The sequence below is a fragment of the Pleuronectes platessa genome, chromosome 3, assembly GCF_947347685.1.
Source record: "Pleuronectes platessa chromosome 3, fPlePla1.1, whole genome shotgun sequence".
Classification (NCBI taxonomy): domain Eukaryota; kingdom Metazoa; phylum Chordata; class Actinopteri; order Pleuronectiformes; family Pleuronectidae; genus Pleuronectes; species Pleuronectes platessa.
In genome coordinates this window covers 11,263,942-11,291,435 of record NC_070628.1, presented here as the reverse complement: position 1 = coordinate 11,291,435, position 27,494 = coordinate 11,263,942, and the positions used below count along the sequence as shown (strand labels likewise).

The 27,494-nt window shown below is 40.5% G+C and overlaps 1 protein-coding gene across 6 annotated transcripts; it reads right to left on the bottom strand.

Annotated features, from left to right (window-relative positions):
- Window positions 1-1,260: 1,260 nt before the first annotated feature.
- On the bottom strand, window positions 1,261-26,672 carry rnf24 (ring finger protein 24). 6 transcript variants are annotated; one of them, XM_053417907.1, is made up of 7 exons: window positions 15,478-15,497; window positions 15,295-15,366; window positions 14,292-14,441; window positions 11,579-11,621; window positions 10,716-10,757; window positions 6,750-6,829; window positions 1,261-5,631 (listed from the first exon to the last, which is right to left on the bottom strand). In XM_053417907.1, the coding sequence occupies exons 3-7, from the start codon at window positions 14,432-14,434 to the stop codon at window positions 5,490-5,492; spliced, it is 450 nt and encodes a 149-aa protein (XP_053273882.1). In that variant the 5' UTR covers window positions 14,435-14,441; window positions 15,295-15,366; window positions 15,478-15,497; the 3' UTR covers window positions 1,261-5,489. The 6 variants fall into 6 exon arrangements, with proteins under 6 accessions (XP_053273882.1, XP_053273878.1, XP_053273883.1 ...); XM_053417903.1 differs by lacking the exons at window positions 15,295-15,366; window positions 15,478-15,497 and adding an exon at window positions 26,113-26,672; XM_053417908.1 differs by lacking the exons at window positions 15,295-15,366; window positions 15,478-15,497 and adding an exon at window positions 23,358-23,506.
- Window positions 26,673-27,494: the final 822 nt, after the last annotated feature.

Genomic DNA, 27,494 nt, shown 5'->3' with positions numbered 1-27,494 from the left:
TCCTAGTCACAACTGAAGTAAACATTCAGAACCTCTGACTCGTCTGAATTTAATTATTGTTTGTGTTATGACTTATGAACTTAACGCTAAATATCTTTGAATCTTTCGTTCCTTGTGACATATGGTTAGAATTTTTAAGAAATTACTTAAAAGACTTGTCCAATAAGTCAAAAACATACATTAGGCCAATATGACCTTGACCATTGACCACCCAACCCTGATCAATCTAAAACATAATGCCTCCACTGAAAGTTTGGGATGCACCTCATGATTACACTCACTATTGATTCATCTGCCAATTGTCTTCTTGATAAATCAATTGTTTTAGTCCAAGTTTACACTTTTAAAACAGCCTGATTTGTCCCACAATTCTAAACTCAAATATTTGACTATATGTCAAGAAAAATTTCAAATCTTCACATTTCCAGAAAGTGTGCGTTATTCTCTAATGTAATGTGAGTTGCTGATTTGTTTCAACAACTTAATGAGTCTGTGGTTTCAGTGGTTCTCATCTCCCACACCGGTTACACGCTCTGAGAGAAGGTAAAGGACCATGAGTCTCCCTGAAAACCCACAGTTCGAGAAAAAGGCTTAAAAGACCATCATTCTTCATTGTTGCCTCCACCAAGGAGGTTCTGTTTTTACACCTGTCCGTTTTTGTGTTGGCTGGTTTGTTTAAAAGCAAGATTACACAAAACTACAAACGCATTATTGTGAAACTTGGTGGAAGGAAGTGGTATGGGTCAGGGAACATATGGATATGGATCAGAGGGCAGATCCAGGATCTTTTTAATCTTTAATTTTTAACGATAGGGCACTTTTCAGTATTTCACAATCTTCCAGGGAATAACTCTTTACATGTGTTTAGCGTTGCATCAGTTAGAGGTGAAACACAAACACAGAATATAAAGCAACTGAACACATAAAGAAAATAAAGTAAACCATAAAAATATATGTTAATAGATTAAATAATTTAAAACCCTACATGCTGTGCACTTTAAACACTTGTAACTAGAAGCCTTATTTTTATTTACTAGGAGTCACTGATGTCAGTCATGTGAGACATGTTAGTCATAGGTATTGTGTGCACATGGGTGTGTAAATGTCGTACCATCAATGATCCCTGAGTGATTCACACTGAGGGAACAGCCAAGAGGATTTAAATAGTCCTTAAATCTTAAAGGGGAGTTTCAAGTATTATCTTTAGATCATGATCAGGGACACAGCTATAAATAAAAGCATTATGAACACACAGGAGAGTAAAAACTCACATCTTTCCAAAACCTGGAAATTTATTTACAGTTCAAGTCAGTCACATGCAACTTTTTTCCTAAAATGAATAAACATGAAATTTGCAAAAAACAACAAAAGAAAAGAAAAAAAAAAATTCTCCAAAAAAAACCATATACAAAAATAGAGCTTACAAATACTGTACAGCAACTGTCTCTTAAAATATTCTGCTGCAGAATTTTTAGTTTTACAAACAATGTCTGTGAGAGTCCACAAACATAATCAGTGTTAACAAAAAACAACAACAGGGAAGGTGTGAGGGCAGAGGAAGGACAGGGTTGGACGAAGTGTGTGTGTGTGTGTGTGGGGGGGGGGGGGGGGGGGGATTGTGAATTGGCAGGGCACCACGAGTATTACAGACGAATAAATAACACATTACAAACAAGAAAGTTCACATCAGGGAGGCAGTGATAGAAAATCCTACATGCTCTGGACGCTGGAAGTATAATGTACCAATTGCGTATTGTTTGTTAATAAATCAGCCCGTCACTTTCTACTCAGAGTACCGGTCATGTTTTCATGTGAAGTGACACAACTCTCTCATCTCCTTATAATGGAGTTAGTGGAGTCAGAGCCAGCACTGACATTAATGGTGATTTTACTGGTGGGAAGCCATTAATTAATGTATTCACCACTGGCTCAGTTTGCTTCTCTTTTTTTGGCTAAAGCCGTACAGACCCCCTCCTGTTATTTTCATACTGCAGGACCTTCTCTCTCATTGGCATTGACAACACTTCATTTTGAGTTGGCACTCCGTTTTCACTGTGATGGGGGGGGGGGGTAGAAATACAGGTGGAAAAGGCAACACTTAAGATCGCCTAAATGGCAGGAAGTGTTCAGCTGCCATTTAGTTCAGATGAAGGCGCCTTTCTTTTGCACAAACACACAACTATTGACACTACTGTCTACATACACTTAACAATGGTAATATCAGTGGCAACTTAACAATGCAAAGTAGCATGCTCACACATTGAATGTCCTCGTGTTCGCTTTCTTTCTCTCGTGAGCCCTACATTCAAAGACGAAACACTTAGCAGGAACGTAGCTTTAAGACTTCTGTAATTAGCACTGAGCTAAGAAATGTGTCACAGCTTGGGAACAAGTGTCAGAATTGTTAACTTATGTACAGTTTCGGGGTATAATTTAGGACCACTCCCTGTTTGCTCTGAGAGGTAAAGGTTTATGAAACAGTCACAGCCTCTTCATAACCAAAGACTGAGAAGGGAGAAGATACCAAATGAAAATTCACACAACAGAAGGCCCTTATGTTGCACATTTTGTTCAACATAAAACGACAACCTTTCCAGTGATTCACACACAGTCGATTAAAGATGTTGGGATATGGCCAATTAACGCATCCCTGGTCTCTTGTTTGGTAATTGAGGCAGTTTTGGTTCAAATAAGGCTAATGTGGGCAACATCGATCATATTTTGTATGTAGGCGTCAATCGTTTTCTCAGCAGTAGAGGGCGTAGCAAAGCAGAATGCGTGAGGATCTTTCAGGGCATGATAACTATCAATGGAAATGCTTCACACAGCACAAAGAAGTCCCGTTATTGCTCTGATCCGAGTGTCGACATTTTCACTTCACTGCACGCTCTGAACCCATCACGAAGGTTTTGTCACAGTCCGGTGCTGGCCGACACTCAAACCACAGAGGTGAGAGCAACAAGGCTTCTCTGCCACAGACGGTGAAAGGCGTTGTCACTTGTTAAAGCGCTCACATGATGGGAACCTGTGCAGATATGTCCATAAAAGCATTTGGTGTTAGAGATTATAATCTTATTGGGAATGTTGTGTTATTAAAGACACAATCAGGTTTTTTATTTAAATTTCTGAATCTGGAGTGCTGTTTATTCGCAAAGTTATTTCAAGCCGTAGAGTTTTAGTTATCTCCATCAAGGAGGTTGTGTTTTCCTCCTTGTTTGTTTGTTTATTAATTAACAGGATTATGCTAAATCTACTGGGATAGGGAATGACTAACGTAAGAAGCCATTGAATTTAGTTGCAGATCAGGGATGGATCCAGGAATTTATTTTCACTTTCTTTAAGATTGCAAAACTTCAAATTTCAAAATTTTCGTTGATTTCTTGCAGAATAATCTGTCATCTTGAAACGAATAAGACACGTTTAGGGGACTGGGACTTAGTTTGATTTCAAATAGAAATTTGGATCTAATAAATTGAAATATGGTTTCATAAGGCTACTGTTGGACTTTGGTGGAGGTAATTACATTTAGTGGAATAAGGAGTTTTGTTTTGTTGTTAATTTCAACAACAACACAAACCTCTAACAGCTTCAGAATGAACATTTGTTTAAAAATGTGTCTACTGTATTTGATTGCCGATTTCTTTTTTCAGTCAGTGGGACAATTTTTTCATTTACCCTCAGATCTCTGATTGTACCTTTAAATATAATATTTGATTATCCCATCACAGGTTATTGATAATCTCCAACTCATCTTAGGTTCATCACTGTGAAGCGAGGTGGTTTTAAACTGCCTTTCACATCAGCGCTTTACCCCACTGCAAATTTGCTAAATGCTTCTAAAAAGAGATGAGGTAAAAAAAACAAAAACATGCACAATAGCCAGGCTCAGGGTTCCTGTGTTTGTGGCACGAAACAAAAAGCTTCCCTGCACTGTACAGAAAGAGAGAGGGAGAAGCGAAAGCACCAGAATACTGCAGCCAGAAAAGCTGAACTGTGTGTGTAGGTGTGTGTGTGTCTAGGTGCTTCATTACAATCTGCTGACCACTGACTCTCTGGCAGCCCATGTGAGGTGTGTGAGTATGGGGGGAGGCTGCCTCTTCCTTGGTGCATGTGTCTGTATTTTACACAGCAGTGTGTATCTTAAGCAAAAGGATATACTGATGATTGGCCGAGAGCAGGTTTCAAATCCTCCAACTCAATTTAGCTGTACCAAGAAATTGTAATAAATTAAAAAAAATAAAATAAATAGAAATGCTGGACTAAAGGGTAGAAGCAAAGAGGGGGTTCCTCCTGATCCCTTCCTAAAAATAACTGTCAGTACATTGCAAGCAGGATATGTGACGCTAGTGTAATTTATATCAAAATAACAATTTGACATTTGTTGCTTATTTTGTTAAGTTTGTTAACTGTCAAGCCATCGTTATATTCACACAGCTCTGCTTCCATAAAACAAAGCAATGCAGCAGCAGAACAAAAGTAAACCTAAAACGTTTAGGTCATATAATTGATTTTTGTTCAACTGGTTTATGCAAAAAGCACCAGGGTGTTCAGATGAATACTGTCAGATAATCACAGATTTTCTGTCGGAAAAAAGGTCCTGAATTGTGTTTCGAGTGTTTATCTTCCAGGTAAATTTGTTTAGTGAGATGAAAATGTGTTCACCGCATCACCATTGTGTTTAGGCAGTAAGATAACAAAAGTATTATCACAATGCAAACATTGTTGTGAATGACAAACCGTATGTTTGTGTATGTTTTAGTAAAATTGTGGGTTTCAACACATTCACATTTAGTCAGACGTAAAGTCTTGAGGTTGATTTCAGGTTATTGTCTCTTGGTGCAACTCGAAAGGAAACCAATGTCCAAATTTCCTGACATCTACCGGTGTAAATATTGTTGTCCCTTTGCAAATAATTGTTATTTTTATTAAGATTTTGTTAAAATCATTGTTTACGAATTAAAATAAAAAACACTTGGCTTTGCACAAATAATAGTTAATGGTAAAATACAAAAACATGACCTTGCTACTACGATCACAAGAAATTAAGTTTTGACTTTTTGTAAAGTGCTTGTTAAATAAAAAAAGAAAGAAAATATATATATATATATTTAAGCGTAGTGTAGTTCTTGGCTTTTGTGTTTTTCTTCATCCAGGTCTTCAGCTGGTGTTCCCAGAAAAGTGCTTTGGTTGTGAAAAAGTTATTAACCACATCATGGCCGAGAAAGAAGCCTCTTCTCGATCAACTCTTCTTCATTGTCCGCGAAAAAGTAAAAACATGACAACAGATGATTATCAGTCCGAGCTGATAACAGGAAATCCTCTTGTGAACCAATGGAAAGACAACAGCGTCAACCATGGCCCGCTGTAACTCCAGTTTCTCCGGTCTGTCCGCCATCCCATATCAAAGTGTACCTTTGCAGGTGAGAGTATGACTGATGGGATGTGTGTTTGTGTGTCTGTGGTATACTGTCAAACAGGATGGTAGTCTGCTACACCAGGTTCTCGATGCCGGGCAGAGGCTGCTGTATTGGAACAGCGGGATCCATGCCTCCGGCCTGCTGAGCGAGCTGCAACACGGGCATGTTGCACAGTGGACACACTTTCCTCACCTCCAACCATTTAATGAGGCACCTGGGAGTGAGAGGGCACAACAGGGACAGACTTCAGTTGAGGACAACAGCAGAGCAGAGGAAACTAAATGTAACCTAGATTTTGTTTGTTTTTTAATTGAACACTTATTGTTATGTCATACTGCATTTTACAATCATCAATATTGGCACCAAGCCATAACATATTTAGCTTCTGACGACGAAAACAGTAATGTAGCTGTCAATGTGAGCTCTTGAAAGTTGAGTAGTGGTTTTCAGAAGCACATGTAGAGTGAGCATTAAATGACATTATTTAGTATTAGTATGAGAAGCCAGCATGCTCTTCACTGCTCGTCACTGTAAAACAACATGGCTTTACACACAAACGTTTGTACAGCTTTCTTAGTGATATTTGCATAATGCATTCCCTGGCCCTTTACCCTAACCATCCAAACTACATGCCTAACTCTAACCCTAAAATCCAGTCTTAACCCCTTAACAGTCAATAAAAGGGGGGTCAGAAAGTGAGGACCGGTTAAAAGGTCCCTACTTTCCCAAAATGTCCTCCGTAAGTTGTAGACTCAAACCGGTCCTCACAAAGACAGCTGTACAAGCACAAGCACACACACACACACACACACACACACACACACACACACACACACACACACACACACACACACACACACACACACACACACACACACACACACACACACACACACACACACACACACACACACACACACACACACAGTAGATTCGTTGAGCGGTGACCAGTCTACCTGCGACTGGGGAAAAAAACTAGGTCAAGGGGGGTGTCGTGCTGATATAAACAACTCAGTTGTAACGATTGGGAAACAGGGGGAGGTGTGCGATGACTCGGGCAATCTATCATGTGTAGTTTCTACCATACACACATTACCTTTTTGTCATAGCTGTGGTTGCACACTAACCAACTCTGCACTTGCACACATTGTTTTGGCAGAAAGGTTATTTTCCTCACATCGTTTCACTGTGGGCTGCGATTTGTCCTTCACTCTCCTTCTTACTCTGTGTGTGTGTGTGTGTGTGTGTGTGTGTGTGTGTGTGTGTGTGTGTGTGTGTGTGTGTGTGTGTGTGTGTGCATGTACATGAAAGTCAACAAAACCTTATACTTACTTCCTATGAAAGGCATGTTTACATGGACAAATCCCCAGCTCATCTTTCTGTTTGAACTCCTCCAAGCACACCGCACATATCTGAAAGGGAGACGGGGAGTCAGAGATATTTTCAGAAGGCGATGCAACATCTTTAAATACGTTGGCTCCTCTCTGGTGTTTGTCACTCTCAGTCTTAATCTTAGTTTTGTGTTGATGTGTTGATGTGTTGGAAACAAATGATCCGAATAGCAAAGGTCAAGCACAAACGGAAGAAGACAATTGGCCAACATGCACAAAATTAAAAACAAACAACAAAGCAAAATCTTTAGATGAAACGTCATGGTCACATAGACTGTGGGAACTTTGAGCACTAGGAGAAGGGCTGAGTGGAACTGAGAGACTAATTCACGCTTCTACAACTAGCAGGTCAGATATGCTGACTAATATGGAGACCGCACATCAGACCAATTTTAAAATCTTCACATATCAGTCTATGAAGGCATAGACAAGAGCATGGCCTTCGTGATTCACCAATGAGTTAGGACATAGATAGAGCATCGCTGTTACAGATCCACTAGTGTTCAAGACTGTGTGACAATGTCAACATAAGTAGATAAGGGTCATACAATTCAAATGTCAACAGCAGATATCAAGGCTAGGAGTCTTTGTGCATTATTTAGTCTTATTACAAGAGTCAAATGTTTCTCTACACAGAACACAAACAGTGATACTTTATGGGGAAGATCTCCATTAACAACTATCTGCTTAGGAATGCAGGTTATTCAAAAAAACGATAGCCAATGCAGTTTGGTCAATGTTTACCTGCAGCCAACCAAAGCCTGCTCAAACTTGATAGGTCAGAGCCCCACAAGCCCCAAAATCTCATCTGTTGAATATTCACATGCAGAATCTGTTTATCGAGATTAAGGGTCATATAGTCTGATGCTTTATTTCTATTATCGCTTCCTCTTGCGGAGTCATGATGAAGTTTTCATTATTGTTGCTCCACTGGTGACTCCTTGGTAGATAACATAGCTTCCTCTTCACATATCCGACTACACTCTCTCCACAATATATTTATATTGTATTATATTATACTCGAATGTGTAGTAACAATGAGAGTGTGTTACTTTATGAATAAGGATCTAAATTTTTGAATTTGTGAGAAAGGAGAAAATAATCAGCAGAATTAAAAAAATCTCCTCACACTAAACTTCATCCAGCCGGGTAGGGGGGGGGGGGAAGACACTTTCATGAAAGAGCTTTTAATTTGTCAAACAGGTTTTGTGTGGCTGTCTAACTCTGCAACAATTACCCCTTTTAGCCACAGAGATTTTCTTTTTCTTAGCTCTGTTTATGGGGAGTGGATGGACGTGAGGATAAAAGAGCAGCATGCGGGCTCCTAGCTTTCTATCCCGAGGACTTTTGGACACAGAGCGATCCTGAATAGATCCTTGTTTTTGTTCAGTGCCTTGTCTGCGGTGTCTCACTCACAGTTGAGATCCGGAACCCTTCGCCAACTCTTGACTGAAACTCTTTCCCCCCGACAATCAATTAATCCTGTAAGCTTTAGTCGAAGACAAAACATGAGCTTAATTTTGGGGGAAATCTTTACCAGATCACGAACTTGATCAAAGTAAAAATGTTAACCTATGCCCATCAAGACTAATATGTTAAGAATCAAGTTTCAGAGGAATCAAATGTTTTCTATGTCAAGCACCAAACACGATTTAAAAGTTAGTAACTAAACAAAGGTTGCAAAGAAATAAGTTATAAAGTAACGGTCGTAAAAAATGATTGATCGAAATTGAGCTGAGCAACAGAGCAAGTGTGAAAAGATGAAGAGTAAAGGCCTCAGAATAATCCTCATAAAAAATAAGTGGTCAGAATAGATGCTAGTTAACTAATGTGTGTTCAGACCAATGTGTCCTCTCCCTCTGCATCCCGAATGATGAGGACATCATTGCCTGGCTCCATGGCAACACCTCTATATCAGTCACACTCACTTTCATATTACTGTCTGTTGCATAAAGAATAATTACCAGGTAAATTACTACTCATTGCTTCTCATTTCGTCTGTCTAAATCTGCATGTTTGCCTCCATGTTTTTCTGTTTCTTATATGTCTGCCTAGAGAACATTTATGTAACTCAGTCTTACAGAACTGGTTAATCTCCTGAAATCTTTGTACACATACATGAAGCTGCACTAACCTTACTTTCTGGTCACCAATGCATACATTCAAAATGCCACAAGATGTTGAGAATTAAATACTATTGACCAAAACCCCTTTAGAAGTTTTCACAATCAAAGTAATACATTCTTCACTAATGTCCGGACAGTAAACATCAACAGACCTATAAGCTAATACCAATAAAACTGACCACACTGACCCAGTGACATTACAGTTTCACTTGACTTTCACTTAACCTGAGTATGGATTATGGTCCTGGGGTGTCTTGTGTTGTTGTGAGTTATCTTTTATGTCTTATTTTACATCTGTAGAATCCAACCATGTCTTCTTGCTCGAAATTACAGCAGATTGTCAAAGTAACTGATTAATAATGACCTGCTGACTATAGGTAATACGGACACTGATTGCACTACAATCTTAACTGCAGCTAAATGAAAGGATGGAAAATGCCTAGCTCCTTTGTTTGGCACATCACCATCAGTGGAATTTTCCTGTAAATCTGTTTCCTGGTTGTTCGAGGGCTCTGGTGTTTGAGTGTCTGCTGCTTGTGCCGACTGTTTACACACATGTACGCCAGTAACTGAGACTGTAAAAAACTGCGATGAGCAACTACTGTAAACTCTGAAGCCATTTTTTACGACATGAGTTATTTATGAGAGTATTCATTGCACAAAACCTATGAGTGAGTTAAAAAGATCAGTGATCTCATAACTCCTAACTGCTCAGGTTACACATCAAACTTGAACATGACTTGAGCTGTAAAGTGATCCCATAGTATCACTCCCCTTCTACATACTCTTGTTAAAGACTGAGTCTGTGCAGATCCTTTGGTGTGGGAGTCTTTAAAACTGGGTCATGCGGCCACGCAGGAGTGTGTATGTTATCGTCTTTAAAAAAAGCACAGCTTGGCTATTCTGTCACAGCCTTACCTCACATGACTCTCTCTGATGCTTTCTACCAGTTACAAATAACATAAATAGTAAAAAGCCTGAAGGAACACTGAGAAATCCCAACACTCCTTTTGACAATCTGCGTTTCACCCTGTGCAAGAGTAAGCATGAAGATGCTATAGGTGACATCTCATTTGCCCTGCCGTGTTAAATTGGACGGTGCTCTTGGCTGGCGATGACAATTTCTCCGCTGCAGAGCCAGCGCTGTTGCTTTACACGCTGTTTGCTGCTTGTAATTTTCCAACAAAGCTGAGCTGACACACAGCATTATGTAACGGTAACAGAAACGGTAGGGAGGACGCTCATGACTTAACCACAAGATGCTTGCTTTCACATGACACTGTGTCAAGGCAAATTTGCTCAACGTTAAATGAAAGATTTTGTGTATGTCCTTTCTTTTGCAAAACAAGATAAAGCCAATGAAACAGTTGAAAACAGAGGCCCACACAATCGCAGAAACCTTGAGGTTTATAGAGCTGCACGGATCGCACAAACAGTTTTGTGCCTTGAGATGTTCAGACATGACACATATGTTCCCTTCTGATGCAAACTACAAAACAGTGATTTGTACCGAGTACATTATGGGTCTCCTTGTAATTTACGTAACCAAGAAAGGATGACCTACATTAAGTGCATTGTATATTAAGGCTGAAGCATTATTCAAACTAAGTAAACATGACCAGTTAGTCCAGAATTGGGTGATAAAGCAGTACGGTCTGTACTTGTCAAGCTGCATTACAGTATGTTCTGCCAACTAGATGTTCTGTGTATTATAAGGACATTTTTTTGCAATTCGAGAGTCATCAACTGATAATAACTAAACAAAGAAGATAAGTGCTTACCTCATGCAAATTTGGCTCTTTGACTTTTTCCTTCTGAATGACCTGAGAGGGATAATAAGAGACCGGGACAGATTAGCCACTAACAGATAGAACAAGTGTGTGATGAGAAATCGACCATTCAGGTTGAATAAAGGACACAAAAGATTATAAGATTTACCATAACATACTGTAGCTGCTAGCAAGTGTGTGTATGTGTGTGTGTGTGTGTGTGTGTACTACATGAGCTTGATGGTCTTATGTAACTCACAGAGGATTTGGACGAGTTTATGTTTTTAGCTGACAGGTAATAATTTATGCAGTGAAAAAAAAATACTTTAGTAACAGCACTTTGCGATGACTATGGCACCTACCATGCCAGTTTGTGCAATGTGTGTGTGCACGCACACGTGACCAACTCTGAAATGCTTGGGTGGCTTTGCATGCTGGTATTACGTAATAGCAGGATATGAGAATCGTCCGTCACTCCCTTTTCTCAGGCTATACCCCCAGCTCTGAAACGCCCCCAGCTCTCAAACACCTCCAGTGAACTGTGAATTGTACTTTTCCAGCACAGCCACTTGCTTCCCTTCGGCTCAAGTGTAATTGAGAATATTTGGTATTAAAGATATGCTTGCCAATAGCGCTAACAATTCTGGAGATAGTTTAAGCAGCTGAACCCTGGAAAATACCTGCAGCTGCCAGAAGATTCAGCAAATTAATTACTGCTAGAGCTGAACAGACCTTTTGGGACCAGGGGGGAATATAGACTCCACACAAGTTCATATACATCACTCTCACACTTCGTCTCTACTAGACTATTAGTCATCGATCATATGCTTGTTTGTGTGTGTGTGTGTGTACGTGTTTTTCACTGGAGTGCTTACTTGTTTGTATGCATATAGCTCTTTGTGCGCCTGGTGCCGTAACCTTGGGAAAAGTAAAAACAAAAGCATATTTTTGATTATTGAGTGACCTTCTCCAGCAGACACCATAACAGAGACAATCTATCCATACATCCTGGGAAAAAAGTGAGAAACAACACACACTGATGTCATCTCCTTATAAATACTTGCCTTTAGACATCAGTATACGAATGTGCATTAAATCTAAAAGTCCATACAGAGTATCATATATATATCTATATATATATATATATAGATATATATACTTGCCCTATATCTTACAAAGACATATTCTGCCTCAGACATACTTCAGGCAAAACAACCTTAAGCCAATGACTGAGTAAATATTGCCTGGATTAACTAATCGAAGAAAGAAGTAAAAACATAATAAAATTAGACTTAGACTTAAACTTTTAAATGTTTGTTTGCTTTATCATGCAATAGTGAGCCAAGATACAAATGAACTTGCATCATTCTGGGTTTGCATTAGGACTTGAGTTCTTGTCAAAACAAACACTGAACTGAAGTGTAAAACATTAACTCACAATATCTCCCAAAATACACTGGATCAGATTTTAAAAGTCAAGTTTATAGTTAACATCAAGCTCTTGAGCAGAAAACAAAATAACTAAATGAATGAAGGGGAAAACAGGAAGTGATTCTAGGTACTGAGGATGAGAATAAAATATATACAGAGAAAAGGAAAGAAAACAAGACAGATAAAAGAAATTCATAGGTTTGTAAGATTTACCTCCATAACAAGTAACCTTAACCTCTCGCAGCAGAGTGAGAGGGATCTGTAAAACAAGCAGCACAGTCTAGGAGAGAAACTGACATTTTGATGGAGGTCAGCAGGTAAAGGTGCAGAGACTCCCAAGGGTCGGTAGGACACAGGTGGACAAGAGTGAGGGGGTCATGGATTAATGGTGTGGTTGTTGCAAAATGGCTCCTTTTTTTAAGTGTGTGAAGATTAAAGCCTAGTGAACAGGCTATCAAATTGACCTCCCTCTCTAAACCATCATGTTCATGATTTGACTGTAATCAATGGAAAAGAAAAAAAGAAAAAAGTCAGTTCCCATTACAGTCTGTGGTATGTTGGTGTATTAATGAACACATAACATGTTACAGGAAAAGCAAGGACTATATTAGGTGACTGATTCAGAAACTGCTCGGCAATTCTTAACAATACACATTAATAACGGTTTATGTGGTTTTCTGCTCCCTCAAGACAGAAGTGCTCAGGAAAAACCTGTCACTCCTCCATCCTGCTGCATTGCATATTTCACACACGTGTGAGTGTAGCCTGAGGACTCACTGATAGAGGTGGTTGCGTATTTCTGTGAGCGACTTCCCTCTGTCAACCCCTGTGTGCATATTTGTCTATGTTGCCCTAACAACCAATCACATGTCAACTCTAATATGTTAAGTCCTCATTCCCTTCAATCCCCCATCCTTGGGGAAAAAAGCAGTGATGATTATTGTTTTAAAAAGTACGACGTCTACTTTCAGGTGGTCTATGAAGTTTTAACTGATCAAATGTTTATTTAACCAGCAGTTTAACTAATTGTTTAAAACCAATAATCAGCAATGAGTCTTGTGTGTCTAAATGCCTGATGGGACATATGATTAAAGTAATTTGGGGCGTGTTCCTTTGGGAGACTGCATCTTTAGATGCCTTTTGTCTTTCACCTTTAATACCAAAAAAGCATTGTTGACTTTAAGTACTGAATCATGGTACTGCATCAAAGCATCTCTCAGTTTGAGGGAATTGTGGGAACACAGTATATAATGTAGGAACATGGTGAGAAAATTAGGGAGGTAAAGTGGCACTTGGGGAAAAAGGAAAAAAGGGTTATTACATTTTTCTTTGACGCCAAGTACCATGACCATGATAATGTCGACAAGCTTTGAATCTCAGCATATTTCTGTTTTTACTATCAATTCAGTTTATCAAGTCACCAAATTTAGTATCGTAGCTACCATCTCCAAACTGTGCTGTTGAAACATTTTCCTTTATGTGAAAGAACCACAAGAAAACACATACAAAAAAAGACATTTCTTAAAAGAAAAACAGAGAAAGGCTTTTAGCTGATACTCAGCTAAAAGCCATGGTGATAAGTGTCATACAGTAGTTTGTATAGAAAATATATAATTTTTAGGTCTTTTATAAAACTGTTCGTATGCAGACTTGTTCAGTGCCGATCTTCACTGCAGGGTTTCTGCTATTTATACTACAAGATACTGAGTTCTCATTAATAAAAGCCATTACATTAAGAACCTGAAAATGTATCCCGTTTTTGCATAAATAGAAATAACCCTCCAGTAGCTAGTCAAATAATACACAAGGACACTTCTGGATGAATAATACATGAACCCACATCACCTGAAATGTAAATGTACTGTTATGAGGACTGTTGCATAATAACAGTGTGTGAGAATAAACATTCAGTTCTCATTATTATTTTCAGGTCTCACGTAGGTATTGGTTCTGACAGCCTGCTCGTCAGAAGAGGTCAGACTGCACAAAAACATGTGAATTGTAATTTCACACGTAAATTTTTTACCTTTATAAAAAGTTGAGAAATGAGGGTAAGTACATTTGGGAAAAAAACCTGTATGACACTTTTCCACTAACCCACACAAAAAAGGCAACGACAAAAAAGTGTAAGCTTAAATCAAAGCTGCATGGTATTACCTTATTAAGTAGCAGCAGAAGAGGAGGCTGAGGATGAAGACAAAGATGGCTGTCCCAAACACCACAATGTAGATATTAAGGGGAAGGTTCTGGAACCCTATATTTGGCATCCTGAAACTGTAGTGTGGGAAATCGGAGCTCATGGATATTCTGGATGGGGGGAGACAAATGACAAACAGCACATAAGTATCTCAACACACTAAATTAAACAAATATGATTAAATGACAGAATTCAACTGTAAAACGTCTCCATATTAATTTAATTTCTACAAGTCTATGGGAAATCGGAGCTCATGGATATTCTGGATGGGGGGAGACAAATGACAAACAGCACATAAGTATCTCAACACACTAAATTAAACAAATATGATTAAATGACAGAATTCAACTGTAAAACGTCTCCATATTAATTTAATTTCAACACTACAGGAACAGGTTTTTTTAACGGTTTCGATCTCATTTTCGCTTTTACTCTGTTCCCGTCTTATCTAAGGCAGATTTTCATGTAGTTGATTAACTAATTAAACGTGAAGCTTATGGTCAACCATCTGTCAGAGAACATCAGGTAGCTCAGCAGCATTTCTCACAGAATCATTTCAACCCATGGCAGTAACGGGTGACCATGCACAAAGGACACTCTGGCAACAGATTCCGGGAGACAGCTACACAGACTGAAGAGTGAAAGATTGCAGGCCTTTTTTTCTGTATGGACGGTATAAACCTTATGGACCATAATTTGAGCATGCAGTAGCTCGATCAACCGGTAGTGCAACAGCTCAAGCTAGCGTTCAGCAAATAGTGCTGCATACACCAGGATAGAAATCTCTCATGTTATTATGAGAAGTGTAAAAATAAGTTTTGGTCCATAATGAAACTGTGGCGAGACAAATGAGGATATGGCAGGCCGCCAGAGTCTAGATACTCAACAGGAAACGGTGTTGCTTAGCAGTGAGCAGAAAGTTAAACAGTTACTGGTTGATGTTAATCATGAGGATTTACTCACTGTGACAAACTGACAAATTCCAAACTAACAACATGTTTACTTGTGGATGCCAACAGGCTACTGGACTAGCTCCTGCAGACACCGTTAGAAGCTATCAGTTATTGCACCATCTCAATGTAAATAATAAATAAAATATCTATTCAGAGACCAGCATGACAATTCTAAACTCATTAAAAAAACTACCTTTGTGCCACCTCTAATCACGAGAAATGGCGAGGAGGGGAACAACTTTTATTTGGTAACCCCCTCTGGTGCCCCTCCCATTCCAAAACACCAAGAGCTTAACTCCTCTTCACTCTGCTGGACAGTTGAAAGTTTTGTGGGTTTTGCCATGGCCACAATCCCCTCCTGCTCACGATTGCATCATGCTTTTATCACAGTGACCCAAAACTTTGCTCTCATTTAAGTAAGGGAGGTGTCTCACAATGGGAAACAGGACACTCTCTGAAAATTATCCTCAAAAGCCTCAATATAATATCACTCCTACTGATATTGGCAGTCATGACGGGCGCATCAGTGAGGAGCCACTGGTCTCCCCTAAAAGGATTTGGCACGGTGTCATCTGGTCATTTAAGATCTACTTGAACTTTACACAAGGACAGCGTTCTTGGTCAAACAGCTGGCTCGTGATATCAGACACCAGGGAGGACAGCAGTTGTAATTTAACTCAGTTCTCTTTAGTGTCTCAGTCTCACTATGACTTTCGTTTAACAGATTGCTTTATTTTACTATTTGTACTACATAAAAAGAGCTCTCAATGCACAGAACAAATGCAGTCACTGGTAAACAGAAGAGAAAAAATACGAGGGTAAAGGGCCACAAAATGGTTTGGCGCTGTTCAAATAAAGCACAGTGTGCATGTACTGAATGTAAATATCACTGGTATGTTTTGCTGATGTTGGAGCCAAAATAAACAGTCAAAAGACAGAACCTTCACATCCATGAGGTTCATGTGGAGGCTGGAAGACTGTGTCCATGCTACTTTAAAAACACAAAAATTGGTGTCGACCTGTAAAAAAGTAACAACTACTACTTGTATCTAATACCTGAGCGGTGACTCATGCTCAAGAGTGGAGAAGTGAATAGATCTATCACACAGACCTTTAAGTGACATCACTAGTTCTTGAGAGCCTTGTCAGGGGCTTGGCTCTTGTATTTGGACATGATTGGACCGAAGCCTTTCTCTGTCCTGTTCATAAGGCTCCATGTGTCTCTGACTCCTTGTGATGTCTCTATCTTAACAGACCCACAGCAATCCTCTCCCTGCTTATCTGTGCACACGATCATGTTGCAGAGCAAACACTTTCCATACACTTAGGTGCCACTGGAGAGATTTGAGACCAACACTGACGATCCATCTTACAACTACGGACTAAGCAGAAAATACATTTGTCATTTCTATTACTTTGTACAATAAGAAAGTTTAATTATCAATGTATACTATGTAGATTTTAGTTAAAATCAAATCAAATAGTAGTTTTCCTTTTCGAACCCTTTGCCTGTATCTCATTATTTCTATAATCACTGCAGCCCGAACCACTGATGTAAGCAAATGGCTGGTCTACATTACAATATAACAAGTTTCAGTTATGTAGTGTCTACATTTAAAAGCCATGTAGAGGTATGCAAGTTTACTGTGACAAAATCCCAGTCAGCCTGAAGGACAAGTGTTTCGCTGGTTACCTAACTCCCTGCACTGCTGTTTTTCCGTTATGTTTAGGCTTCAACAAAGAGGCCAGTGCGATATGCGCCTCATACTTTGCAGGTTGAAAGCTCTGTCTGTTCGGGGCCTTACACTGTTCTGTGGCTGACTGAAAAATATTTGGTCGGTAAATTTTTTCAGGTTTTCCACCAAATGGCCGACACACAAGAAAGTTAGTTTTGGACCCTGCATGGAGAAAAAGTAGCAAATAATCCGAAGGCTAAAACAAGGCAATCCTGCACAGATATTGCTCATTATCATAACATGTAAACAGAATCATTTTACATACATGCGTGTACATGGACTGCTTTATACAGCGTTTTTCTATTTCGTCATTGACAACTCAAAGCACTTTACACTACAAGTCTTGTTTACCCATTCACTACAGCTACTATATTGTGCGCTTTACTATCACACATTCACACAGACTAGTATTTAAGAGTTCGGTGTCTTGCCCTCTGACACTTTGGTATGGAATGAATGTTAGTAAACAACCCACTGTACCTCATAAAACACAGTCAACCTTGTGTATACATACATTATTGAATGCATCATATGGCCTCATGATCTTTGACAGATCCATAAATTGTTTGAGTGGTGCTATTACAGCTGACAGGTTGACCCTATGCTGAGTAATAACTCAGTTCCTACATCCGAGGCAGCTACAGCAGACAGAGGGGTATAACAGTCCTGCATAAATCCTATGGGATAGACATGTGAGTCAATCAGGTGCTAAGTGTTAGGGTTGTGTTAGTATGTCATAGCAGATATGCTGGTCATTGCAAATGCAGGTTAGTCTGAAGGACAGATTTAAAAAGTCTTCTCCCCTGCAGCACCCACCCATATGGTATCAAGATTTGCTGACCTAGAGGATGTTGGGTACATCAAGCAATCCCACCTGTTTGCAGTAAACAACCCACATACCACAAAGAGTTACAAGATAAAGCCATGTGTTCTGCCAAACTGTGGCTGCAAAAGGATAAGAAACGTTCACCAACGAGAACAGAGTCATTAGGACATTGAATAATACGATATTTAAATTATTGTAGTAACTATTCTGGAACAATTACAAACGAGAGATGTCAAACAATGCCCTGTATGAGTTTGTGAAGAAACACATATAAAGCAGATTTGATTCTAAGCTTACTTTAATTTGTCACCAATTTTTTTTATACTTCTATAAGTCCAGAAACCAGGCATTCAAATTGCATAGCACAATGGAAAATGTGATGATATTGTGAAGGTGTATCACAGGGAGGATAATACAGGATTATGAATCAATGTGATAACCTGGCAACAAACAGCGCCCTGTGGTTGAAAAATGGCAGGCGTGACTTTCATCTGTTCTCCTCATCCCACTATTATTTGCAACCATCTGCCTTTATCATCCATTTTCACATGGCCTCACCCAATTACATAACCAGCAACAACACCAGTCACAGCACATCATTAATGGGAAGGGAGTGGCGGGGTGAATCACTCTTCACATTCAATGTGCACCGTTTCCTGTCAAATGAAAAAAAGGGCAGGAACAACTTGAAAGGACAAATTTAGCTTGTACTTACAAGGAAAACCGATGATTCACCAGGGAAAGATGCAAAAAATAAATATTTCAAGTGTTCTTTATGGTATTGTATATCAAGGGTATGCTAGTTTTTCGTACATCTGAACATGAAAAATAAATCACACTATATACAAATGCATGTAAAAGTAGCTTTTAGGCAACACCAAGTAGCCTACAAATAAATATCTAGAATCATCTTTTGTAGAGATGAGATCGATTGAGTCAGTGCAGCAGAATACAGACGATACACAACATTCCTCAAATTTTACCACTGTATTATGAGGTCACTGAACTCATAATAATATACTCCACTCTTATACATGAGGGTGAGAAACAGGCTAACATACCAATTATATAGTGTTTAGGTCAAGAGACATTTCAGGTGAAATTTCTAATGAAACCTTCACAGAATAGAAACCCTTCATGTGCCTTCATGTTTCCATCTGTTTGCTGCTAGTAGTTTCACTTTTCATATGTTTGACTAGCTCTGACTGCAACCTTAAACACTTTATGACCTTTCCCTGTGAGTCATTACCGATTTGTGTAACAGATAGGTTTCAATTTGACATGTTGGTATGCAGGCTTTCGTTTTCAAAAGATAAATGAACATCCCAGTGCAGTGAGGATACCAGCATTAAGTCAAACTATGTAGCTAAATATAGAGCATATAAAACCCCATGTTTGGACACTCAACTTTAAGCAAGCATACTTTGGTAGATGTAGAGTTGCAAAAATATGGTTATAAATCTATTCATCAGTAAAAACAAAATTATTTGGCAAATAAAAGAATTGGTCAATTTTCAAACAAATATGCCATAATTGTGATGGGTTCAGCTTCTGAAATGTCAGCATCTGTTGCTGTTATTTGTCAAACATTAAGGTAAAATGAATATACTGAAAATATTTTTGGGGTTTGTATTGTGGCAAATTTTATCGGGCAAAAGAAGACCTTTCATTTCATTATTTAGGGCTCCTAAGTGCTTGTCAACCATTTCGTTGGGAAATAGTGACGAGCACTTCATGATCTCATGTCCTTCTGTTGACTTATATACAATTGAATTGATTAAGAAACCAATCGACAGACTGTTCCAAAAATAATCATTAGTTTCCCAAATTGTGTAGGTAGAAAGGTTTATACATAACCATCCTTTCCAGACAAAACATCTGAGCTTTCACGTGACATCTATCATGGGTTTTGTGAGTCATTTCCCTACTACACATTAGCCAGTAACAATGTAGTCAGGCTCGACAAAAATTCGACCGATACGGGTCATTACACAGCCATTCGAACACTGAGACCTACATACACGACGGCTAGACACAATTGTGTAACACTCAATACTTTCAACAAGCTATTCAACAATAATTCCATAACATCGAATCAAAGGAGACTCCTTTTTCTCCTTGCTCAGCATTACATGACACATGCATCATACAGGGTGAGGTCTGTGGAGCTTAATCAAACATAACGAACATGCTGTTCATCCACCCATCATCCTCTTCAGGACTCGTCTACACTGTGATCATTACCAATAATGGCTTGACCATTGTTAAACACTTACATGTTCAAATGATGACCTCTGAATCTTTTTGTCTTGTGAGAAAATGGGTTTCAGGTCGCTGCTGAGGAATACTGCAGGAATAAGTAGCCTCTGTCCATTTGTATTTCCTACATTGGACCCTCCAAAAGAGTTTATTTCCCAATCCAAAAATATCTGCTCTGTTGAGGATTCCCATGTGATCAGCCCTCAACATCACATCCACAAGATGCAGTCAGAATTAGAAGTGGAAATTTCCACTAGCAACCAGGGCTGGCCATGAGATTTGCACATCTGAAACTTAATATGCCAAAGGGTAGCAACAAACACCAGGGCCTCAGAGGCAGAGCAAGAGACTCCTCCAAATGGGCTGGCTGTGGGAACTGAAATTTCCATATTCATGATAGTGACTCATATAGCACATTTTCAGCACAGCAACATAATATTTCACTTCATACATCTGAGCCTATGTTATACAAGCTATCGAGTGATATTCAGCCTTTTTTGCAATGTACATAACGCCTACGTGGGTGTCACTGTCACATCTGATGTATTCTGTAAATTGTTTTACATGGTTTTCTAAAAAAACTAATTAAGTTTTGCCTCCTTAGGACCCCATGAGGTCCACTGGTCCTGACAAGGTCAGTGTTTATGTTGGAAAAGATCCTAGTGATAACATTAATGAGTACAAAAACACACACCCACACACACAGTGGGGTCCAAAAGTCCAAGTTATCAGACCCAGACCAAACAATAACGTACATATATACATACACAAAAACATGTACGTTAGAAAAAGGGGGATACCATGTTCCTTACTCAAAGAAAGGAACATGGGATCTGCAGTGCTCCCCTGATTGTCTGCCCTAAAATGTAAGACCACACTTCAATAGTTTCAGTTTGTTGTTCTTTTACAATATTTGGACCAGAGTAAAAATGTTTTCTCTTTCTCTCTCACTCTGAAAAACTTATTTCTCCATTTAAATTCTAAGATAATGCACAGAGCTGGATTATGCTTCCTCCTGAGATGAATAATTATGATGATATTGATGATCACGTGCTCCACTACTTACTGTATGGAAGTAGCCGGCAGTGTCTCCACTTCAAGCTCTGAAATATGCATTACAAAAAGCTTGTTTTCCTGGGCCAAATTCTACAGTAAGTAGGTCACTGTAAGTATGACTGCAGTTATGGAGATGTGGGAGACAAAGGACGTGAGTAGAGCTGACCTTGGTCCACGTAATGTAAGCTGCTTATAGAATTCTAATTACCTGATTTACATTCAATATCACTCAATGTACTGTCCAGCACATGCATTTGCGTATAATAAATGGTACATGATATCATGACTTTACTGGTCCTTTTTAATAAGTGTCACATTAACGTTATCAGTAACTGGTTATTTCGTACAGGCAATCGGCCTTAAAGAACAACAATATTTGTGTACTCAAAGGGATAACTTTAGCAAAGAACCTGAGTGTGAATCATCATTTAAGGCTGCTGTGTGGGAACGCCTCCGTTTCACAGTCAAATATAATGACGACGAACGAAGACGAGTGGATCGTACAAAAGCCGTATGCCAACATTTCAAAAATGCTATCAGATATGTAGCTGGTTGTACATCAAACATGCCGACTCCTTAGAAACGGCATTACCAGAGTTATGTCCACTAACATCGGGAATAACACTAACATAAGTTGGATAAGTAAAAAACAAGTTCCGTGCCAACCCAGCTCCCCGCGGCATTAAAGCTGCCGCTTGCAAATAATTCAGACCGTGTCAAAGCAATACCGAGCAACATTCTCTGTTGTTGAGAACGCAGGTTCTTTTTTCTACTGTAACGAAAAAACTACAGAAAACGTACCAAACCGTGACCTCAAAACTGAGGTACATGCCGAACCATGAATTCTGTGCACCGTTACACCCCTACTCAAAGGCTGAAGTTATCAGTTTGTTCGTTTAATATAGTTCCAGACTAACACTGACCTAACCCTGTTCTGCAAATATAGTCAAAGGCAAAGTAAATTATAGTTTTGAATTGTCTCTTAATCTATGCTGAGCTCCCAGTAAGTAGGTAATTCTAGTCTGACGAGACTTGTCAGGTTGTCAGAATACATTTATGTGTTATACTAACTAAACATCCTGGAACTATATGTAATCAATCCCTACCTGGCTGGATATGTTAACTTCTAAAATAAAATATAAACTGTCAAACCATCAACAGCTCACCTAAACATACAGACTGTGAAAGAGGAGGATTGATCATCAACTGAATTCATCTAAATGGAAACAAAAATAAAAGCTTTTCTGAATTTGCTCTTCCTCCCTCCCCTTGAAGCCCAAGTGGACTCTGACAGTAACACAAGCTGACACAAACAAGAGGAACTGACACACACAGCTGTCCCACAGCACTCTTGTCTCCCGCTCCCACTGCTGTGCTTTATTCTTAAGGTTTTTTCCTACTTTCAATGCTCCACGTCACCTCATGAACTATCTGATTGTCAGGCCTTTACTTTCTTTTCTTCTTAATTTCCTGTCTCATGTTTTGTCTGAAATTTAAAATAGAAGTACTGAAGGATTTAATTTGAAAATAAAAAAGCATTTCAAACTGTATCACTTCAGAAAAAGATACTCAATTTGTAACTAGCCTTATACAGTGTCTTTTTAAGGCTACCTGAGAAACAGGACCCCCTGTCTACAACGTCCAGGGTCAAAGTCACTAAAAATAAAACCTGTAGTCATGTGAGGGTGAGTAAGTCAAGCTGAAGCATGAAAACAACCCGCACCCACTACAAGCCATATCAGTTCTTTGGCTTATCTGTTACTGACTTGCAGGAAATAAACAAATAGTCCCACCCAGACAAAACAGACATATAATTCACACACTTTGCCTAAATCTGAGAATATTCTATCATCTTCTCTCAGACAGCGCTTGAGGTGTTTTGTGCTTGAGGCAAAGAGCAAAAACTTAATGAATAGTGGATCCATTTCTTTTATTCACGTTCTAGCTGCCACCCACAGTCACAGCTCACCACACCAAAGCAAATTGCATGTTCAGCAATGGTTAACCCCTGAAAGTTAAAGCCTGACCGACCAAATAACAACACAAAGGGTAATTTGATTTGTTATGGTTTTACAGCTCGACCAACATGGGTTGAGTGAGCTGTAAATCCATTAAGCCACCAATGACCTGGCACCTAACCCAAAGGCAAAACTACATTTCATAGATAACTCGAATGTCACTGAGTACGGCACATACCTCCGCAAAGACCCCACACACCAAATCACACATACTCATCAAGATCCGTGAACAATTCCATGAGTAAACTGTGAAAATGTCAAAAAATGCCATAGCTCCAAATGCAGAAGGAAGTGATAAAGATTCCTGGAACTGCCCCCCGATCCAGATCCAGGCCAAAATTTACAGGGAACTTTCTTTCCCATATCCCACCAGGTTTCATAAATCCATTCAAAAGTTTTTGCTTAATAACAGACAGAAGCAAAAACATATCCTCCATTAATTATATGTGAGCACTGGCTGTACTGAAGGAGTGTGAGGAGGCAGAAGGAGCACTCTTGGACCACCCATGTCTCAAGTGTAATGTGTATTCGGAACATGTTGGACCAAGACAGTTTAAAAAGACGCCAAACTCTGTGGACAGTGGTACTTGAATATTTAAACTCTGCCTTCAAGTGCTCTTAAGTAAGATCCTGGAACATCGTGAGTGTTCAGTAGTGCACATTTCCTGTAAGGTGGAAAATGACACAACTAGTATTAACAAAGAAGTGGTATGAAGTTACATCCCCTAAGCTGTAGATGACTAGTTCTCCTTTTAAGTGGATGTTCACAAGCTGTTTACCAGCAATATAATCTTACTATAAATAATCCCTTTACCCACCGGAGGGTGGTTATACATTTGGTAATATTGGGTGTCAAGAAAGACAGCTGATCCCTCGGATCTCCACAGACGTTTAGCCGGAGTCTTCTAAATACCAGAACAACCATTAACAATCTTCTGTTAGAAAAACTGTCGAGTCAGAGGACAACCAGCACCGTACCGTCACAGAAACCACCGGGCGGGTTGCTGTCTGCCTTGGAACGTTTTGGACTGACAGATAGGGCAAGTAGACTTGATCCAAAATCCTTGTCAGCTGGTCCGACACCTTTCTAATGCGAGAATGGGGATTGGGGAATTCTGACCATTGCTGGAAGTTTTGGACAACCAGCAATTCCAACATTCACACCTACTTCGTTCTGTCTTTATGTGCTGCCCATTTGGATCAGGTATTCAGCACATTTGAGAAAAAGGTAGGGTTGCACTCATTCGTTTATATTCTCCGTGTGCTTCTTAGCAAGTCATGCTGTGAATAATCACCTCTGCTTTGACAAGACCTGCATAAATAAAGTCTGCTTGCTTCGCTTATCGAGCTCAGGAAATTCAGGATGACAACCAGTCAATATTTTCTCAGTTTTCAGTGGTATCACTGTTTTTTGCAGCTCAGTCTTCCTTAAACTCTACAGTGCTCTAATCATAGATCCCCTTTTCAATACAAGTTCAATTTATTTATATGGTCAAAAATGTAAAAATCGGTATGCAGAACGAAACCCTCTATCCTCAGACCTTTGATGAACATAAACACAATCATGCGATACGTGCTCCTGTGAGTCATCCTTCTGACAAACTGTGCACTGCCAGGTTCATCCACAGTTCAGTAGTAACACCACTGATCAATATTTCATCCCAGCCTGGACATCGAGTCGTGTGTCCGAGCGCGTGTCCAGCTAGTTCCATGGAGACATTCTCTGAGTGCTCGATTTCGTATTGATACAAAACACCACTCTGTTTGTTCCGCGTTGGGAACGTTTGTACGGCCGTGTGTACAGAGCCGCCCCTGGTATCGCACTCAGGAGGCCAATGTGCAGAAAGTTGGACGGATTTGAACTTTTGGTTGGGGCCACCGTCTGCCGTGTACAGTCAACAATCCCCCCCTCGACTCTATCATATATCTGAGAGCAGGGATTTGCCTTCAACAGCTTCATGATCCGTTTTACGATCTGGCTGAAGATTCAATTGTGTCTTTATTTATAAATTCTGTTTATAGATGGGGTTAAGATTAATTATCTGGGGGAAGGACACCCTCAACTCAGCCTCTGCTTCCAAAAGAAGATCCATCACCAAGGCTGCACCTAACACCACTTGCATCCCAGTCATTCTCTTCCCAGACCAGCACGTGGGCGGTGGGTGCCATACAATAGAAAGTTTGATGAGTGCGTGGACACATTGAACGTGAACAGACTCACACCTGCACTGCTGCCAACCACTGCCCACTGGGGATTAGCGTGTCGGGGGCTGTGGCGTTGTTGCAGCTCACACAATGGTGTCAGTGTTGACGAGGGGGAACCCAGAGAAAGACCCACTGTCTCCCAACCGCCCCCCCCCCCCCCTCCGCTGGTCGAGCAGCTGTTTAAACCACAGCGGCCGCATGTCACCGATAACGAAGGATGTGCGTGTTTTGGACCATGACAGCCACCGCATCATCGATTATCGGTTACAATCGGGCGCTAATTGCATTGATTGCCCCGTGTTGTTGTGTCTCTCTCTGGGATGGTTCGGTCGCGGCTGACCGACTCCTGGCGGGGTTCGATCGGTGGGTTCGCTGCAGGATGGGGCGACAGCTGGGCGTGGGCTCGGCAGCTAGCAGCTCCGGGGGCTAACCTTAGCTGCGTGTGGCATAGCTTCACTCAACGTTAACTAGTGGCGCAAGTTAGCTTCACTCAACGTTAACTAGTGGCGCAAGTTAGCTGAGATCAAACGAACCGTTAAAGAGGTGAAGTCCACGCAGGGAGAGCCCGCCCCCCGGGGAGTCCTTTAAAATGATATCTATATCGACTCGCGGGGTTGAACAGTTTCAACATGACACGTTTAACCGTTATGTGATAGCGTCGGTATCAAGTTCGTCAATGAACAGCGATGGTTTAACGGCGGTAAAGAGACACTGAAGCATCCACTCACCGGAGGGTTCCCTCAGCACCCAGGAGTAGCTTCGTTGTCCTGCGGTGTTTCTCTTCACTCGCCCGGGCTGACGCCGAGCACCGTCCCGACAGCAACAACCGAAAAACAGCCGCTTTATCTTGGAGTTACCGAACCGCTGATGCAGGGCGACCTCATCACACAGCTCCCGCCGGTACCGGGGACGATGGTGGCGGCGGTTGTGGGGTTTGTCGCGGAGTTAACAGGCAGAAAGAACAACACTCGACGGTGTAGCGGATGAAATGTGAGCCGGTGATAGGGGGCTTCTGTTGTCGTGACTTCCCCCTCCTGAATTATAAAACACAGCACTAATGGTTCCTCCTCGCTGGATATCTGCTCCTGCTGCTGCTCCTGCTGCTCCTGCTGCTGCACGTTCCGCACGTAAACGTCCGCAACCAGCCCACGACCACCAGAGGCTAGATGTCACCTCCTCCTCCTCAGGGTCAGCCCCGCGTACACACAGGCCGAAGAATGCTGCGGGAGGGAGGACAGCGTGTACGTGGAGGGTGATGCTGGCCAGTCCGAGAGAGAGTGAGGGAGAGAGGGAGAGAGATAGATTGAGGGGGAGGCAGGGGGAGAGAAAGAGAGAGAGAGAGAGAGTGGGAGAGAGAGGCAGGGGAGAGGGAGAGGCAGGAGGAGAGAGAGGGAGGGAGAGGCAGTAGAAGAGAGAGGGAGGGAGAGGCAGGAGGAGAGAGATGAGGAGAGGTGGAGAGGGAGAGGCAGGAGGAAGGGGGGGGGGGGGGGGGGGGGGGTGTCCATGGTCACGTACTGGGCCGGTCCTGGCAATGTTGGCGCCCTAGGCGAGATTTCAAATTGGCGCCCTCCAACATACACACGCAAACTGTCATGCTTCAGTTCTTTTTAAAAAGTCCATTCTCAAATTTCGTAATTCATACTTTGCCTCCTGAAAGTTAGTACATATGCACAGACAAGTGATAGGAATCCGAAGCTGTTTTTCAAGACATAGCACACCTACACTTTGACAAGTGCATGTTTTATTAAAACTATTTCAGATAATTGAATGTCTACAGGATGTTTAAATGATTTAATTCTTTGCTTTGGGTTTTTAAGCTATATGAGGATTAAGGTGTAAACAGAGACAGTCTCTCAGATGGGAAGGAAATTCTCTTCTTCTAATATTAATGGTTTATCTAAATTCTTCTAATAGACCTATAGTTTATCTACTTGACGGTTAGCTATGTACGAGGTAGGTCTTTTAACAGCTCATTTGTTTTGAATACACAAGTATCCACCATCGCTACAACTGTGTACCCATCATCCATATCGTGTTGCGACTTTGACAGAAGTTTTCTCCTGTTAGTACAAGCGACACTGTTTGTGTCGCTTGTACTGTATGTAGTGTA